General features: G+C 42.8%; 1 protein-coding gene across 10 annotated transcripts in view; it reads right to left on the reverse strand.

The window, feature by feature from the left end:
• Positions 1-64: 64 nt before the first annotated feature.
• Positions 65-18,343, reverse strand: part of TSEN2 (tRNA splicing endonuclease subunit 2) — a 44,169-nt gene continuing 25,890 nt past the window's right edge. For 3 of the 10 annotated variants that reach the window (XM_012785278.3, XM_075996316.1, XM_075996317.1), the window contains 6 exons: positions 16,302-16,352; positions 14,169-14,307; positions 9,877-9,913; positions 9,244-9,376; positions 7,358-7,447; positions 5,436-6,571 (listed from right to left, as the gene is read on the reverse strand). In XM_012785278.3, coding sequence (XP_012640732.1) covers positions 6,512-6,571; positions 7,358-7,447; positions 9,244-9,376; positions 9,877-9,913; positions 14,169-14,307; positions 16,302-16,352 — 510 coding nt within the window. In that variant the 3' untranslated portion in view covers positions 5,436-6,511. Of the gene's footprint in view, positions 5,395-5,435; positions 6,572-7,357; positions 7,448-9,243; positions 9,377-9,876; positions 9,914-14,168; positions 14,308-16,301; positions 16,353-18,343 lie in introns of those variants that run through there. The other 7 variants (XM_075996318.1, XM_012785275.3, XM_012785277.3 and 4 more) reach the window with 4 other exon arrangements.

Raw genomic sequence — 18,343 nt, forward strand, 5'->3', positions numbered from 1 at the left:
TATCAATAAAAATGACACTTCACTCACGTCTCAACGTTGGAGTAAAAAAAAAAAAAAAAAAAAAAAAAGAAAAATGACACTTCAGTTTTGTATATTATACTCAAAGATGTAGGGAAATTTAACAGCTTCAACTAACTTCTCTACCCTTGTAAATATGCCTAAAACCCAAGTTCCATCCTTGTTGGTTTAATCACTGCAAAGTGTTATGTACCACTTTATGGAAGTGAATCTCTTTATTAGAGAATATAGTCCATTGGTACATAGGAGCTATCATTTCCCCTTCTATTTAATAGACTGGGGATGAGGTCAGAAAATGTCAGCCTCTGAAACTGAAGCTAAGGGAATCAACATAAAATAAACAATTACACAAGTAACTTTTTTTTTGAGACAGGGTCTCGCTCTGTCACCCCTGCTAGAGTGCAGTAGCGTGATCATAGCTCACTGTAAGCTCAATCTCCTAGGCTCAAGGGATCCTTCTGCCTCAGCCTCCCAAGTAGCTAGGACTATAGACATGTGTCACCATGCCCAGCTATTAATAATTTTTTCTGTTTTTTGTAGACAGTCTCACTCTTGCTCAGGCTGGTCTCAAACTCCTGGCCTCAAGTGATCCTCCCTGCCTTGGCCTCCCAGAATGCTAGGATTACAGGTGTCACCTCACCTGGCCAGTAACTTCTTTAATGGTGGTTTTTGTGTCCACCTTCCCCCAGCACGAATGATCACAGCAGCGGATTACTGGCAGTGTGTACACGCCAGGCACTGTGCTAAGCGCCTTACAAGGACCAACCCACCTAATCCTCCAGCAACTCCTACAGGGTGGTAACATTTTTTACTTAAAAAAAATGGAGGCCGGGCGCTGTGGCTCACGCCTGTAATCCTAGCTCTTGGGAGGCCGAGGCGGGCGGATTGCTCAAGGTCAGGAGTTCAAAACCAGCCTGAGCAAGAGCGAGACCCCGTCTCTACTATAAATAGAAAGAAATTAATTGGCCAACTGATATATATATAAAAAATTAGCCGGGCATGGTGGCGCATGCCTGTAGTCCCAGCTACTCGGGAGGCTGAGGCAGAAAGGATCACTCAAGCCCAGGAGTTTGAGGTTGCTGTGAGCTAGGCTGATGCCACGGCACTCACTCTAGCCTGGACAACAAAGTGAGACTCTGTCTCAAAAAAAAAAAAAAAAAAAAAAAAAAAATGGAGGTGATTCACATTATATAAAATTAACCATTTTAAATTGAACAATTCATCGACACTTTGCATATTCCCAATGCTGTGTAACACCACCTCTACCTAGTGCCAAAACACTTCCATCACCCCAACAAGAGACTCCATTCCCGCCAAGCACTTGCACTCCAGCCCTCCTTACCCCGTCCCTGGTAACCGCCAATTTGCATTCTTCTCTATGGATTCACTTATTTTGGGCATTTCATATAAATATATATATGAAATCATAATGTGTGGCCTTTTGTGTCTGGCTTCTTCCATCTGGCATGTTTTTAAGGCTCATCCATGTTGTAGTAGGTGTCAGTGCTTCATTTCTTTTTATGGCTCAGAAATATGCCATCACACTCAGACATCAATAACATTAAGATGAGGAAGTTGAGCTTAGGATCACACAGCTGGAGAGTGGGTAAGCTGGGATGCAAAGCTGCGTCTAATCCCAAACCAAGGAGCTCTTAAGCATGCGGCCCCAGTCCAGAACAAACAGATCAAGGAATTGCTGAAACCTAGTACCAAAACCAGAGTCTCACAGTTTCAAAACCCTGAACGCTGTGAACTGCCAAGTCTGCCTGAGGAAGTGGAGCCTTGCAGTGGGCAGGCCTACTACTTTAGAACTACCTCTACCCACACCACTGCTCCCCAGGGCTTGACCGGCCTTCCAGGGGTGTTCCCGATCCCAGCACCCAGGGCCCTTAGGCGGCGGGAGGGAGGTGACTTGGCTCGCTCCTACGATAGGGCAGCTCCTCTGGCCCACAGGTGTGCACCACCATGTCCCACTGATTTTTAAATTCTTTGTAGAGCTGGGGTCTTTCTACATTGCCCAGGCTGGTCTTGAACTCCTGGTCTCAAGTTTCCTGTCACCTCATTCTACTTTCTGTACACAATGTCCCCATTTGTCATCAAATGGGCCTGCTTTCCAAAAGCACATTTCAGTTCTCAAACCAGATCCAGTTGTAAATAGACACAAGTTGACAGGGTGTCTTCTCAGCCTCTTGCCAGTTTGGTGGTTTTGAGTCCTCCTTGCAGGAAGAAGAGGACACCCCACCATGTGGCAGGTGCTTTAGGTGCTTTTTGCATTCTCCTTCTTTATCCACATAACCACATGATAAGGCCAACATTACTGTCACTCCCCAGTTTGGAAATAAGGAAATTGCAGCTTATCAAGGGCAAGTAAATTGCCCAAGATCACACAACCACTGTGAGGCAGAGATGAGATCTGAACAGTTCCTTTCTAGAAGGTTCACTCCACTATCCAGCCTTCAGTAGAATGATCTCTGGGGAAATGAATTAAAAGCCAAGCTGGGCATCATGGCTCAAATCCTATAATCCCAGTGACTTGGGAGGCTGAGGTGGGAGCATTGCTTGAGGCCAGGAGTTTGAGACCAGCCAGGGCAACATACTGAGACTCCATCTCTAAAAAAAGAAAAATTTAGCTGGATGTGGTAGCATCTGTAGTCCCAGCTACTTGGGAGGCTGAGGAAGGATTGCGTAAGCCCAGGAGTTTGAGGCTGAAGTGCGCTAGGACTGCACCACTGCACCTTCAGCCTGGGTGACATAGCAAAGACCCCATCTCTAAACACACCCCCTCCACCAAAACCAAGCACCTCGCATTGTACTGAAGTACTTAACCCTGGATCCACGGGTAGTCTTTGCAGAGCCTGTGACCTTTCGGATCTTGTTAGCAAAATCATATGCAAAAACATGTTCCTGGGGTGGGGGGCTTGAGCTGCCCCCCAACTTGAGGTAGAGGACCACTGCCCGGGTTTGTGTAGTAGCACAAACCCATCCCTGCCTGATGAGGTGGGTGGCCTTCCTCATTAACCTCCACTAGACAACAGGACTGTACTTGTGACCTCGTTGACCTTCCAGGATAGTGCCCTCTCAGCTGGGTTGACCACTGGGATGCCTGGCAGCCACCACCTGAGCCCCAAATGCTCCCTCCCTCCACCTGAACTCACAGGCTGCTGTGGGGATAAACACACAGGTATCTTCCCCATCTCAACTCCTACTCTGAATTTTACCTTATATTGGCTATCCAAATCAAATACAATGAATACGTAAGAGCTTGCAGCAAAATCACTCAAGCTGTGTCTGGACTGGACAGAGGATATAATATGGGCTGCCCTCTTAGCTGACCTCCTGATGCTCGTGGTGTTTAGGTGTGTGCTGTATTATCACATTGTCTTCCCCACTTTATTAAGTGAAACCATCTGAAAAGGAAGTGGGAAAGCCCATGAAATAGGTGAGTTTTAGAGACCTAGGAAATCTCCTGTTAGAAAAAAGCAGCTGGAAGTGATAAAGTGTACCCATTAAAGATAAAATCTTGGAGCGGGCACAGTGGTGCAACACCTGCAGTCCCAGCTACTTGAGAGGCTGAGGTAGGAGGATCACTTGAACCCAGAAGTTCAAGGGCAGCCTGGGCAACATAGCAAGAACCTATTCCTAGAATAAAGATATAATCTTGGCCAAGCATGTGTCCCCCTTTTGTGTGTACAGGTTTTTTTGCACTGGGTGACAAAAGAAAATTTGAGCTAATATCATTGATTCCTGAAAGTTTCACAGTGTTCTTGAGCACAGCGTACTAAACCTGGTGAACTCCTCGTGCTGAGGCTGAGTAGCCAGTAGGTGTGATGCCACCCAGACTAAGTTGGTACGGCAGAAGGATTCATCACCTCTGGAGGGCTGAAAGTGATGGAGGAGACAGGATCTGGTGACGGATTTCAGTTTTAAACAAGCCTGGAAGGGTCAAAAGATGAAGATCCACTTAAGCTTGATGCTTTGCAGAGCATGGGTAAAGCAATTTTTGATCTAAGTGAGGCTGCAGCATCTCCCCCAGTGAACTGCAGAAAACTTCTGAAGGTGTTTTTATCACAAAGCAAATTTCCAATACTGATGAACCCACTTTTTTTTTGGAAAACAAATGTCATCTTGTACATATCAGAAGAAAAAAGTGCCAGGACATACATCCTCCAAAGGTAAACTAGCACTGCCTTTGGCTGCTACTCCAGAGCCCCAAGGGCCCCTGGGTAATGCTGCAGCATGCACAGCCTGCTACATGGTGTCCAGCTTGTATTGCAAAGAAAAATCTTTTGTACAGGCTCCCTTGACTACAGATGCTGCTTCTGGACGTTATTCTAGAGCTTCCAGTTACAAATAACATCCGTGTGGTGTTTTTAGCTTTTCAATACTACATCATTACTGTAGCCTGTCTACCAAGGAGTCACCACAACCTTCCAGGCATATTAGTTGACGATAAAGTATCTGATGTAGATTGATGATATTTATGGAAGAGTTTTTTTAAACCATAAAGGCATTTCATGGAATGATTAGGGCTTGGAAAGAAGTACCACCACAAATAATGAATAAAATAGGTAAGAAATGGCTTTTGAAATTTTTTGCTGACTTTCAAGGTTTTGAGAAAGTGATTCAAAGCAAAAAATCGTTGACTTTGCTAAGGAGCCTGGAGTAAGCACATGGACAGTAAATACGCTGAATAAGTATTAGCATCATTAATGAAGAGCCTTACTCTAAGAATCTCTTCTAACTGAAGGTCACTACTGGTCTAAGGCACAGAGGAAGGAAGAAGAGGATCCATTATTTGAATGTCTTTAAAATCTAGGTCATACAGACATAATGTGTTTGTTGTAAAACAACAAGATCATGACACGAACAGATATAGTGGATTAAAACACAACTACATGCAAAATCTTTTTTTCTTTTTTTTGAGACAGGATCTCACTCCATCGCCCAGTACAATGGCCCAATCCTAATTCACTGAAGCCTTGAACTCCTGGGGTCAAGTGATCCTCCTGCGTTAGCCTTCTGAGCTGGGACCACACTGTGCGCCAGTAGCTGGGACCACACTGTGCGCCACCATGCCCCACTACTTTTTAAATATTTTGTAGAGCTGGCGTCTTGCTATGTTGTCCAGGCTGGTCTTGGAACTGCTGGCCTCAAGCAATCCTCCTGCTTCGGCCTTCCAGAGTGTTGGGATTACAGGTGTGAGCCACCGTGCCTGGCCATGCAGAATCTTATGTTATCAGGAGTTCTAAAACCATAGATCAAAGGAATGCAAACAGATGCCCACTTTAGGTTTTTTCATCCCATAGCTTCCAAAGATGGTTCTCAGCCATTCATTTCTGGAGTCTTGAGTGTCAGAAGACGACTGTCCACCAGTTTCTGGAATTCAGACACTGGATGAATCTCAGACATCTGTTTCCCCCACACCTTCCCTGGCTGACTCTAGCTGTTTTCTCCCTGCTACCAAAGAGCACCAACACCCTCTACCCTTCTCCTCCCTCTTGCCACCAAACACCCCCAGACAACTCTTCATCCCTCACCACTTATAAAAAGGCTCTATTATATTTTGCCAAATAATTGTTTTAATTATGTGTCTCCAAACATTTTATTGCTTATTTTTATTTTATAACAAGTTCATTAAAATAAGATATAATTTTTATCTAATATTGTACAAAATTTTTGTGTTCTGAACACAAATGTGACTATCAATGAGTTCACTGAGAATTACATAAATAGGCAATTCGTGGTTTAAAGGCTTTCTATGATACAGAAATCCTTGAGAGATATTAAAGAGATTTTTTAAATTGACAGATGAAATTATATTTATTGTGTACAACATGCTGTTATGAAGTACATATACATTGTGGAATAACTAAATCTAATTTCAGCCTTTTGGGAGTCAATCGTGACCACAGTTTGAAGAGTTCTGTAGGGATTTTTAAATGTTTGAATTATTGGTTGAATTTCTTGGATAAGCTGAGACACATAATCATTTTTTCCATTTAAAATAATGGAATGTAGGATCCTGCAATCCCCAAACCTGCGAACACTCTTTCGGGAACAGGTTAGACATGGGTAACAAGGGATACCTGTGCAGGAAAGTGCTTTATAAACTCTACTATAGAAATGTAACCTATTACCACTTTCAGGTAAAACCAGAGAGTAAATTTCCTGCTGGAAGAGTCCTCTGGGGACACACCTAGGCCAGCCTCCCTGGTGACTGGATGAGGACACAGACTGAGGCCACAGGCAGGAAGCACAGAATCAGTCAGAGCTAGTGACCAAGTCAAGGACAGCACAGGGCTCTTTTTCCTCCTCTATGCAATTTTCTCTTTTAAAACATCGACGGTTTTCTGGTGCTGGGAACAAGATGCCTTTTAAAACTTTTAAGTTAATGGGTGATTATGGTAAAACTACTTTTTACCTAGCCCTGAATGTGGCATGTTGTAGGAGATGCAGTAGTTGCTGGTGAAACTAGAAATCTGAGGTTAAACTTTCAAAGTTCATCTTGGTCACTCCGCTCTCGTGAAGAAACCCATCGACTTAGAATCACCTCCTGCAACCAGTCAAAACAAAAGATGACTGAACTTTAAAAACAGCAATGCAAGAACATTCCAAGCATTTGACATCTAGCACATTTCAGGAATAGGCATACTGGTATGAAAGCTAGTATTTAACATTAGAACTAGATCTGTGATGGTGTTGCTACATGTGTGTCAGCCACTGAGAAGGGAGAAATGGATTTTGATTGGCATTTTATGAAAAGCGAATCTAGAGGCCCTGAGGTCCTGGAGACGGATCGACAGGTCTGTGGTGGGCTGGGTGGGGTGGTGTGATCAAGGAGGGAGGGGGTTAGAAGGGAAGAGGAGGAGGGAGAGGAGGAGAGGAGAGGAGGAGGGAGGGGGGAGAGGAGAGGAGGAGGAGAGGGCATGAGGAAGAGCCAAAGACAAGGCCAAGGCTCTATATGCAGGGTGAGGGCTGCAGAAACGTGAATACTGCACGACTAGACAATGAACTTGGCAGCCCTGGCAGAGAGAAATCAGCCAAGACAGGAGGAGACTCTGTTCAATACTGAAGCCCCGAGGCTGCACAGGAGGTCACCGGATGTCTGTGAGAGCAGTTTCAGCTGAGTGATGGGGACGCCATAGGTAAAGCAACAGGGAATGAAGGAATAGCGTCCGATGGGTATAGTGAGGAAAAGGTGAGACAGACAAGCTTAAAGAGTCCGAGAAGGCTTTCTGTTACCAAGGCAAGACTATCTTCATTTATTTTCTTGGGACCACATGTTCCAGAAGATACATCATCTTTGGGATGATGTGAATTTGTCTCTGAGTTAACCCACCTGAACTTTAATTCTTTTCATACATTCTGGCGACTCCATTTCTTTGTCAGTCATGGTAGACGGTTTAATCAAATAGCACAGCATAAGTTCCTATCGAGAAATAAAAAATCACTTCCATATCCTACAAAACAACAGGACAAACTGGGGTGCATCAGCAGGAAATGCAGGCAACCTCCACTCCCTTTCCCTGTTCAAGCTCCTGGAAACTCAGGACACCAGTGTTCTCCTAGGAATATCATACCTGGGGCTCACGTTCTCGACTAAGGACTTGCCATCTAGTAATCATTCACATGGCAAGAGAATGCAAATAAAGCAGATATACTGATTATAAACATAGCATTTTAAATACTAAATGCAGTAAGTGCTCATTTAAAGTTGTTGATAGGTTCCTGGAAACTGCCACTTTTAAGTAAATGATGTATAGCAGATCCTCAAATAACTTCCTTCCCTTCAATGTTGTTTCCTTAGAATACTGATAAGGAAAAAACCTGGTTTTGTTATATGGCATGTTGCATAAAAAGCCAGTTTCCAAGAACCTATTGGCAATGTGAAGTGAGGACTTACTAAATATATGCTATAAGTCCCATAAAATGGACATTAAAAAACAGTATAGGCTATTTTCTTTTCTTTTTCTTTGAGACAGGGTCTTGCTGTCATCTGGGCTAGAGTGCAGTGGTGTCATCATAGCTCACTGTAACCTCAAACTCCTGGGCTCAAGACATCCTCCTGCCTCAGCCTCCTGAGCAGGTAGGACTATAGGTGCTTGCCACCACTTCCAGCTAATTTTTCTATTTTTTTGTAGAAATGGGATCTTGCTATATTGCTCAGGCTGCCTATTTTCTATAGGAGTAAGGCAACTTAACCTGCACTCAAGGGCAGTCACTTCTGGCCCTGCAGGCCCTCCTGGCCTCACCTCCCGTCTCACCTCCAGAGGCAATGGGACAAAATGGGAGGATACTCACAATTGGTTTTCAGCCAGCAACTCAATGAGTAATGAGAACGCACACAGCTTTCATCCTTAATAGTCGTAGTACAAGACGAAATGTCCTTCTTATCTTTGATGGCAACAGGATGTAGAGGAAATAAGTTGGGAAGCCAGATGGCTGAGGGTCTGAATCCCAGTTCTATACATTGGCTGCATGATACTGGATCTCTGCACCTTTAATTCCTCATCCTGGCCAGGCGAGGTGGCTCATGCCTGTAATCTTAGTACTCTGGGAGGCCAAGGCAGGAGGATCGCTTGCGCTCAGGAGTTTGAGACCAGCCTGAACAAGAGCGAGACCCCATCTCTACAGGCAAAAAGAAAATTAGCCAGGCATAGTGGCATGTACCTGTAGTCCCAGCTACTCAGGAGGTTGAGGCAGGAGGATCACTTGAGTCCAGGAGTGAGGCTGCAGTGAGCTGTGATGATGCCACTGCACTCTAGCCAGAGCAACAGAGTAACACTCTGTCTCTAAAAAAAAAAAACCCTTCCAGATCTGCAAACCTGGAAACCCATCAACAGTGTTTTGGCTACTTTGTGAACATGTGAGTGAGTGAACGTTAAACTGCAATAGAGAAGGGCCCAGACGGTGGTGACAGCCCTGGAGAGCAAGGCAACTCCTATCTTGATCAGATCATGGGAACCTCCAAAGCTCAGTCACTGGAGTTCAGAACCAGTTGTTGGGAGGGTGGAAACACTAAAACATAATGTCATGGGCGGACAACTTCTAGCCCTTATTGGGCTAGAAGGGAAGGGTATGGAAGACCCCAAACCTTCCAGAACTTCACTGGCAGAAACACTATGAAGTTTCTACAAATGACTCTTGATACTACTACATTTAAGGGGGTAAAAAAAGGAAATTGAACCATTTAAGTGACACTTGATGCCACAGCTGATGTATTACCTTAGAGACATTAACTGAAACTCTGCTCAAGGCAGCCAGTGACTTCCAACTGAAAGGTCTGCGGAGAGAGCCTTCAAAATTGTCATCAACTAGCTCGATAATGACAGAGTAACTGGAAAACACAGAAAAAATGCTGAAAAAATAAAAAGCATGAAATCAGTCTGTTTAAAAAGATGATTGTTTGTCCTACCAAGAAGATACAGAGAATGAAATTTATTATCAACTGATCTAAAATCCCCTAGATTGCTGAGAAAATATTAATGCAAAATTCATATTTTTAAGTTATAAACTTTCAGCCTGATTTTAACAAAAAGGAACAGAAGTATTTTTCCCAACATGAAAGCTGTAAATTCAGTTAACTGTTTAGACACTAATACCCACAGAAATGAAGATGAACAATTACTACATAGATTAACTCAATGTTTAACACTAAAACACATATTATCATAACCTATATATATCATCCTATGTATAGAGTAGCAGTGTTAGTGGATTAGTAGACATATAGCATCTATCCCTATCTGCCCAGGAGGACTATGACTTCTGTTTCTATGGCACTGAAAATTAAATAGAAAGCCAGAAATTTCCCCATGTCCCTTTAAGCCACTGATTTATTTAAAAATCACTCCAAACCTTGCGTGGTAAAATGGAGGGCCTTTCCGATACAGCACTGTGAAGAAGAAAAGAAAAAAGAAGAAAACGTATAACCACTCAAAATCAAAAGCTTACTGTATTACTTATTTTTTTTTCCTTCTCCAAAGGGAGGCAAACATCCATTCACCTGTGTGAAGTTAATCTGCAATATGCCCTGTGGTTTATTTTTAAAATCCAGTCTATTTTTTTCCCTGAAACAGTGCAATTGGTAAAGCAAATCTGTTGCCAAGACCCTCACATCCTTGCCCCAACCTACAAGTGAATTCCAAAGTCAGGTACAAGTGAAGCCTGTCTTGTCTCTTGCCTCACATTCTCCAGGGTAAGAGTGAGGATCATATCAAGAGTGAAGTTCATATGATGCGGACCAACATTTTGTTACTCATTTCAAATCGATGTAATTCAAAGCGTTCAAGTGGCTACTCTGTCTGGCTGGGTACTGTGATAGATGTTGATGCTAGAGATGAACAAGGCTCACAACTATTTTTAAGAAAATCAAAGTCAAGTAGGTTAAAAAAAAAGTCCTATCACCATATATGCCATTCAGATATCAGTCTGCTGTACTATTGGGGACTTGAAGGAGGTGGATCAATTCAGTCTGTGGAGGTCTAGAAGAGCCTCTCGATGAAGGAGCCTGGCTGGGCCAGGGACTCTGATCTTCAGGGGAGCCCTTTGGCGGCACATGATCTGTGGCAGAGACTGGTCACCGGTTTGTTAAATTCACCACTTTCTCCTCCTGGGCATGTGGCCAACCACATCTCTCAGTCTCCCAAGCAGCAGGCATGGCTGTGTGTTGTGTGACACCACCAGGTTGGCTCATAAAACCCTCCTGTGCACAAAGCCTGTGCTTGTTCCTTTTTGAAGGTGACCTTGGAGGCCACATCTTGAAGACCACGAGTCACAAGAAAGAAGCACCCACCAATCAGAGACACATATTTTTCATTTCACATGAACAAAAATGAACTCTGTTAAGCCCCTGAGACTAACTACAGCTATGGGAATTACTGTAACTAACATATGATCACATCTGTAAACTCTTAGCTGTCCTTTGTGCTAAACCCAAACAGAAAAGTTCAAGGACAAATTTTGTTTCCCTTGAGGAAATGGTATCATTTTCCTTTTGGACATATCAATCCTGTAGCTAATTGCATTTCCCTTTGGCTCAGGATGATCAGTGCCAAATTTATAGATGATTTTAGTAACAGCATAGGACCCCAAAGACAACATAGTAACCCTTCACTTAGTCTTGCTTGCTAGTCTATATTTTCCACATTCATGTTTCCTTACTTATTCTATTTCCTATTTAAATTGTATTTAAAGTATTCTGCAAGTCAGCTCAAATTTACTGTGGCACAAATTTAAGGAAATACCCAAAACATACAATTCCCCAATTTTTTTTTTTTTTGAGACAGACTCTTGCTCTATTGGCCAGGCTAGAGTGCCATGGCATCAGCCTAGCTCACAGCAACCTCAAACTCTAGCTCACAAGCAACCTCAAACTCCTGGGTTTAAGTGATCCTCCTGCCTCAGCCTCCCGAGTAGCTGGGACTACAGGTGCACGTCACTATGGGTGCTATTTTTTGTTTGTTTCTATTTTTAGTTGCCTAGCTAATTTTTTCTATTTTTAGTAGAGATGGGGTCTTGTTCTTGCTCAGGCTGGTCTCAAACTCCTGACCTCAAGTGATCCTCCTGCCTCAGCCTTCCAGAGTGCTAGGATTACAGGCATGAGCCACTGTGCCCGGGCACAATTCCCAGCTTTGTAAGATGCAGTGAAGAGGAAGGAAACCACATACTTGAATGAAAGTGAACTCATGAGTTGTTTCCTGCCCAATCTCTGCCTTTCCAAGTTGTGTGTCTTTGGGCAAGTTATTAACTTCTCTGAGCCTCAGTTCCCAAAATTCTAAAATAAATCCATTAGGGGAAATTAAGATATTTTCTAGCCCTCAAATGTCATCACTTGTGATCAAATACACATCTTCAATCCAATATGCATCTGGAGCATTACACAGCTGGGAAGCAGCTCACATCCACAAGTCAGGAAATTTCTGGCGATGGACGTGACACTGGCACAGCTGAGAAGTTAAAGATGAACACTGGCATCAGCCAGGCTCAAGTTCAAGTCTCAGTAACGCCAAGATCACGTGGCAACTCTCTGCACCTCAATTTCCTTAGGAAAAATGGGGTCATAATGAAGGCAGAAGTATTAGTACAGTGTCTGGCATATAGTAAAGACCCAAAAAGTTACCTATAACAATGTTAATTACAGTCATGTATTACTTAATGTTGGCATACATTCTGGGAAGTGCATCATCAGGTGATTTCATCATTGTGCAAACATGATATACATAAGCTCCGCTTCCTGTCCGATCAGCGGTGACATTAGATTCCCACAGGAGCACACACCCTACTGTCTACTGCGCCTGTGCAGGATCTAGGTTGTGCTCCTTATTAGAACCTAACGCCCAATGATCTGAGGGGGAGCGGAGGCGGTGATGCTAGCGCTGGGGTGCGGCTGCAAATACAGATTATCTTTAGCAGAGAGGTGTGACTGCATAAGAAACGTAACACACTTGAGTCATCCTGAAACCGTGCCCCCCACCCCCAACCCATGGAAAAACTGTCTTCCATGAAACAGTCCCTGGTGCTAAAAAGGCTGGGGATCACTGCTGTACATGATTGTATGTGCTAGACTTTTATACAACTGCTTACACTAGCATCACCACAGACACGTGAGCAATGCTGCACTAAGACGTTCTGATGGCTACCACCTCACTAGGCAATAGGAACTTTTCAGTTCCTCCAGCTCCACTATCATCTATGGGACCACCATCGTACACGTGGTTCAAGCTTGACCAAAGCATTGTTATATGGTGGGTGACTGTGTAACGACAGTGTAGTAAGGGGGAAAAATGGAATTGTTTTACAAAAATGCCTAAGTAGAAAGATGAAAGCTTCAAAAGTCTGAAAAATATGGGGCATTTAAAATAAGGTCTGAGCTGCTGAGGTTGTGTGAGCTTATAATCCCAGCTACTCAGGAGGCTGAAGATTTCGCCTGGACAACACAATGAGACATCATTTCTAAAAAGTAAATAAACAGAAAAAATAAGGTCTGAAAGAACAAGGAAAAGCTCTTTCTTACAGATGAATACCAGATAGAGAAATGACAGAATTAGAAAATAATGATTAGTACGATAATTAATTCAGACAACCATTATAATTATTGGGAAACCAGCTATTTACAGTATCACCGTACAACTTATTATAAGAGAAAAAAATGTAATTTTACAACAGATATTGACAAAAATAACCTTAGTCAGATGATTGAACTGAGTACCATCGACAGTAGGACAAGCTGGGACCACGTAGCTCCTGACGTGGTATAATAAGCACACACATTACCTGTGTGTGTGCCAAAAGAACACTGAGCTTGAGTCTGATCATGAGGACTGATCAGACGTATCTAGAACGGGGAATATACTGTAAGTCTCTTCAAAAAAGGTCAATGTTATGAAAAACAAAATAAGAATATACAGGGACTACTTTATTTTTTTAGAGACAGGGTGTTGCTACCTTGCCAAGGCTGCAGTGCAATGGCCATTCACAGGCACAATCACCATGCACAGTAGCCTCTAACTCCAGAGCTCAAACAATCCTCCTGCCCCTGCACCCTCCAGTGTCTGCCTCTGTGGTCACAGTGCCTCTTTGTGTCAAATCTCCCTCTGCCTTTGTCTCGTAAGGAACTTGTCATTGGATTTAGAGCCCACCTGGCTGATGATATTGTTTCAAGATCCTTAAGGATATTTGCAAAGACCCTTTTTCCAAATAAGGTCATATTCACAGTTACCAGGGAGTAGGACATTTCTTTCTGGGGGCTGCCATTAAACCCACCAAACCCACTGCAGTCTCTTTTAATCTAAAATAGTCCCAGCCATTTGGGAGGTGGGGCAGTACCTACTGTCGATGGTACTCAGGTATTTAGAATCTTTTTCTAAGATAACAGAGCAAACAAGAAGGGAAGTCTGAACTGGGGCTGTAAGCTTCTACTCCGAGGCTTTCCCCCTAGACCACCTTTTCTCTTTCTGGACTTACCTTTCATCCCACTCCAACTACCCAATATTCTTACCTAAGCCCAGAGGAGGACACATTTTCTCACGAGAAGCGTCTGGTTTCCGTAGTGTAGTGGTTATCACATTCTCACGAAAGCTGGCAACAGCACCTATGACCAGTTTGATTTTCTAGGGTGAACTTGATGCAGACCCTGTTAAATTACTTACATAAATCTGTCCCGTACTTGAGTCCCACTTTGGGCACCCAGCCTTTGCTTCGGAAGTAGTGGTAAGCCATGTAGGTCGTCCTGAATGTGGGCTGAACTACAGAGAAAGCTTTCCAGAGCTTCATTATCGTTAAAGGCTCCTAAAGTTATTTTTGAAAAAGGCATTGTTATGCACATATTCATTCAGCAGTCAGCCAGCGCGTCAACATCTATGCCAAGTATAGAACTGAAGCAGTGAACAAGAAAATACAGTTCCCCCAACAGAGGCATTTCCCTAGAAGATCCAGCCCTGCACTGTCCAATGTGGTAGCTGCCAGCTATCCATGGCTTGTCCCAACTGAGAGGGGGGCACACTGAATTCCAACTTGGCATGAAAGAAAAAGAATGTAAACTATCTCAATAATTTTAGATATTTTTGATTAAATAAACTATGAATATATTATTAAAATAATTTCATCGCTTATTTCTTTTTCTTTTCCCATTCATTACAGACATCTTACATCATCTGCTTTTCTTTTTTGAAACTTTAGGTGAGTACCAAAAATCCACAATGATACATGTGGCTCCTGTCCAAGGCTCCCATCATACTTCTAGTGGACGGCACTGCTCCAGAGGACTTAGAAGAGGCAACGAGAAGCAGCCAAGGGAAAGGGGGGAGGGGGTATTGGAGGAGGTGGTGGTGGGCTGGGGAGAACATTCTGGGCAGAGGAACTAAAATGTGCCTGTGGGCTCAAGTGTAATAAGCCACCAAAGCTGGAGGATAGCACATTCCAACATTTTATGGACCCTTAATGAGTAGCTACTCTATGTCAGGCCACATTCAGAAAAGCCAAAAATAATTTTGTAATAAAAAGTTTGGAAAAAAAAATGCTCCATTTAGCCTTTGAAACTAGAGAATTTGTTATCTGATGGCACAAAAAGAATCCATCAGATTGAGAGGAGGCAGGGTGTGGCTGAGCAGGGCCGCCATGTGGGAATCTGAGTTGCTCATCAGGCAGACAGCCGCTTCCAAACCACTGGAACACCATGAGCAAGATTTATGCAATCAGAATTTGATGAATGATAAAATTATGTGCTATATCAATAACCAAATAAAATATACTTTCTCTGTTCCACTTACTGTTCTGTTTAGCTCTGTAATTTTATTTCAATTATTTTGAATAGGTATTATATTCACATGATTTTAAATTAAAAACATACAAAAAGTATCCAGTTAAACATCTCCCTCTTCCCTGTGTCCTCAGCCCCCCAGCTCCTCTGCCTGGAAGCAAGCCATGGTATCAATACCTTTTTTCTAAAGGCAGCAAGCTGCCATATAAAACCACAAAATCATGGGCACTGGAGTTACCAGGATGTGCATTCAAATACTAATTCTAACCAGACTGGCTGTGTGACCTTCAGTGAGTTACTTATTTTCTCTGAGCCTCAGTTACCTTATCTGTAAAATTCTTACCAGCTGGAGGCAAGGATTAGAAATACTGCATGTAAAGTGCCTAACACACAACCTTTACCAAAGTAGGTGCCAAATGTCGGTAGCTTGTATTTTTGTTGTTAATTTTTAATACTGCCTGGACACAGATTTCCTGATCATTATACAGTATAAGATATGACACTTCTAGTCTCTAGGAATGAAATGTAATCTAAAGGGAGTCAAAGCTGCCTTTTGCTCAAACAGTCCCAATTCAGGACTCAAAGCCAAAACTCGGAGAAAAAATTCAATTTCTATTTTATTCAGCAGAAGAACATTTGTACTAATAAATCCTATACAAATCAGTACAACTTGTTTTTTTTTGAGATATAGTCTAGCTCTGTCACCCAAGCTGGTGTACAGTGGTGTGATCACAGCTAACTGCAGGCTTGAATTCCTGGACTCAAGCAATCCTCCTGCCTCAGCCTCCTGAGTAGCTGGGACTATAGGCACCCAGATGATGCCCAGCTAAAATACATATACATTTTTTGTAGGGATGGCTCTTGCTATGCTGCCCAGGCTGGTCTCAAACTCCTGGCCTGAAGCAATCCTCCCATCTCAGCCTCCCAAAGCACTGGGTACAGGCATAAGCCACCATGCCCAGCCCAACCTGCTTTTAACATCAGGGAAATTTTAAGTGGATTGTATCTAAACAAAGCATCTTACCTTTTCATAGTAGATACTTAGACATCCCAAGGCATAGACCAGGAAGAAGGCCTAAAAACAGAGCAAGCAGAGAATGTTCATTAGTAGTAGTTCCACATTCTTGAGAAATTATTTTACAGATTGATTTTTCTTCCCATCGTCACCTCATATACAAACTAATTTCTTAAATCATCAAAATGGTCAGACATTTCTAACTTAAATGGTTCATTCAAATCTCAAAGATAAAAACATCTAAGAAAATATGAATGTTACAAACTAGCTTAAATCAGTAAAAACAAACCACTTGTACAAATTTTCCCATAAAGTATTTTTTCCCCTAAAAAACTATGTAACTGAAGAAATATATATATATATATATATATATATATATATATGAGAGACAGAGTCTCACTCTGTTGCTCAGGCTAGAGTGCCGTGGCATCGGCCTAGCTCACAGCAACCTCAAAGTTCTGGGCTCAAGTGATCCTACTGCCTCAGCCTCCCAAGTAGCTGGGACTATAGGCACGCACCACTATGCTCGGCTAAATTTTTCTATATATTTTAATTGGCCAATTAATTTCTTTCTATTTTTAGTAGAAATGGGGTCTTATTCTTGCTCAGGCTGGTTTTGAACTCCTGACCTTGAGTGATCCATCCACCTTGGCTATAATAACAATGGAAACATCTACTCACTAGATTTCCCTCTGTAAAATTAAATAACCATATTAAACTAAATATACATATTGAAAAAAATCTGTGAAAAGTATAGGGCAGTACAGATTTTGCTCACATGGCACAATGTGAGTTTCTCAGTAGTCCTTGCTGTAAAGTGGTTTTCTGTAACTCTGTGTCCGCACTGACTTCATTATACAGTAACATGTTTTTCTGTATGGGGGATGCTGGAGCAATGACAAAGCCAGCCTTAGTTGAATAAAATCACATTTAAATGGAACTAAAAATACCTTTCTGATAAAAATATGCTGCCAGATACTGATACCATCCAAAGAGCCACATGTTGCTGGCTCTGCCCGACTCAGTTGCGCAGATGACGGACACCACTGAAGAGACGCCCACGAGACTGGCGTGTAGTTGGTAGAGACTAAATGGTAGCTAGTAGTAAAGCAGGGCGCTTTTCTTTTCACATATGAGGGTGAAAGATTAGATTTACAACTAAACAACAAATACTCTGCTTCTGCTCTTGTTGCTGCTGCCAGCAGGCACAGATAAGGGTCCTCTCGTGTAGCATGGCAGCAGAAACGCGGTCCCCTCCCTGTCACGCTTCTGTGCAACAGCAAGGTCTGGACAAACATGCTTACTCAGCATGTGCCTCCCTGTCCACTGCCCCAGCCCAGCACACACACAGGAACAAAAGACAGCACAAGCTACCTAGAAGCTAACACCTTAATGATCCCTCAGAAACTGTCCAAATCCACCCCCCGTCATTCTCTGCCTGGCCATCTTAGGATATTTCTCTTCACAGCAGTGGTTCTCAAAGGGTGGCCTGGGGATCCTGGGGCCCCCAGGGCCCTTGCAGGAGGTCTCAAGGTCAAAACTATTTCATAATATTAGTGTTATCTGTTCCGTTCATGCTCATTCTCTCCAGTGGCTACAAGGTGTGTGACAGCACAAAAGACAGAAGCCAGAAGCAGATGTGAGAGTCTAGGTGGCTTCTAGGAAGCCAGACCTTAAAGTAATTTGTAAAAATGAAAAACAAAGTCATTCTCACTGAATTTTCGTTTTAGAAAATGTAGTTATTTTTTGTAAGAAATATTATTTATGTCGAGATGTAATGGGTTTATCATTATTTATAAATGTGTTAAACACTCAATTTTTGTTTTAATTTATAATTTGGTAAACACTGACACAGTCCACATAAAGATGCTCCTTTATAATCTGTAAGAGAGTACAGTGGTTTAATGCAATACTGCTTTATTTTACCCACATCTAGAGCTTCTCTGGAGATGAAAGTGGTCACCTGCTATTCCACTTGTCCCCATTGCCACCCTGGTCTCAGCTGGTGGTGGCTTCCTTCCAGCCTGTGACAGCCTCCCCATTCTTAGCCC

The sequence above is a fragment of the Microcebus murinus genome, chromosome 21 (genome assembly GCF_040939455.1).
Source record: "Microcebus murinus isolate Inina chromosome 21, M.murinus_Inina_mat1.0, whole genome shotgun sequence".
Taxonomy (NCBI): domain Eukaryota; kingdom Metazoa; phylum Chordata; class Mammalia; order Primates; family Cheirogaleidae; genus Microcebus; species Microcebus murinus.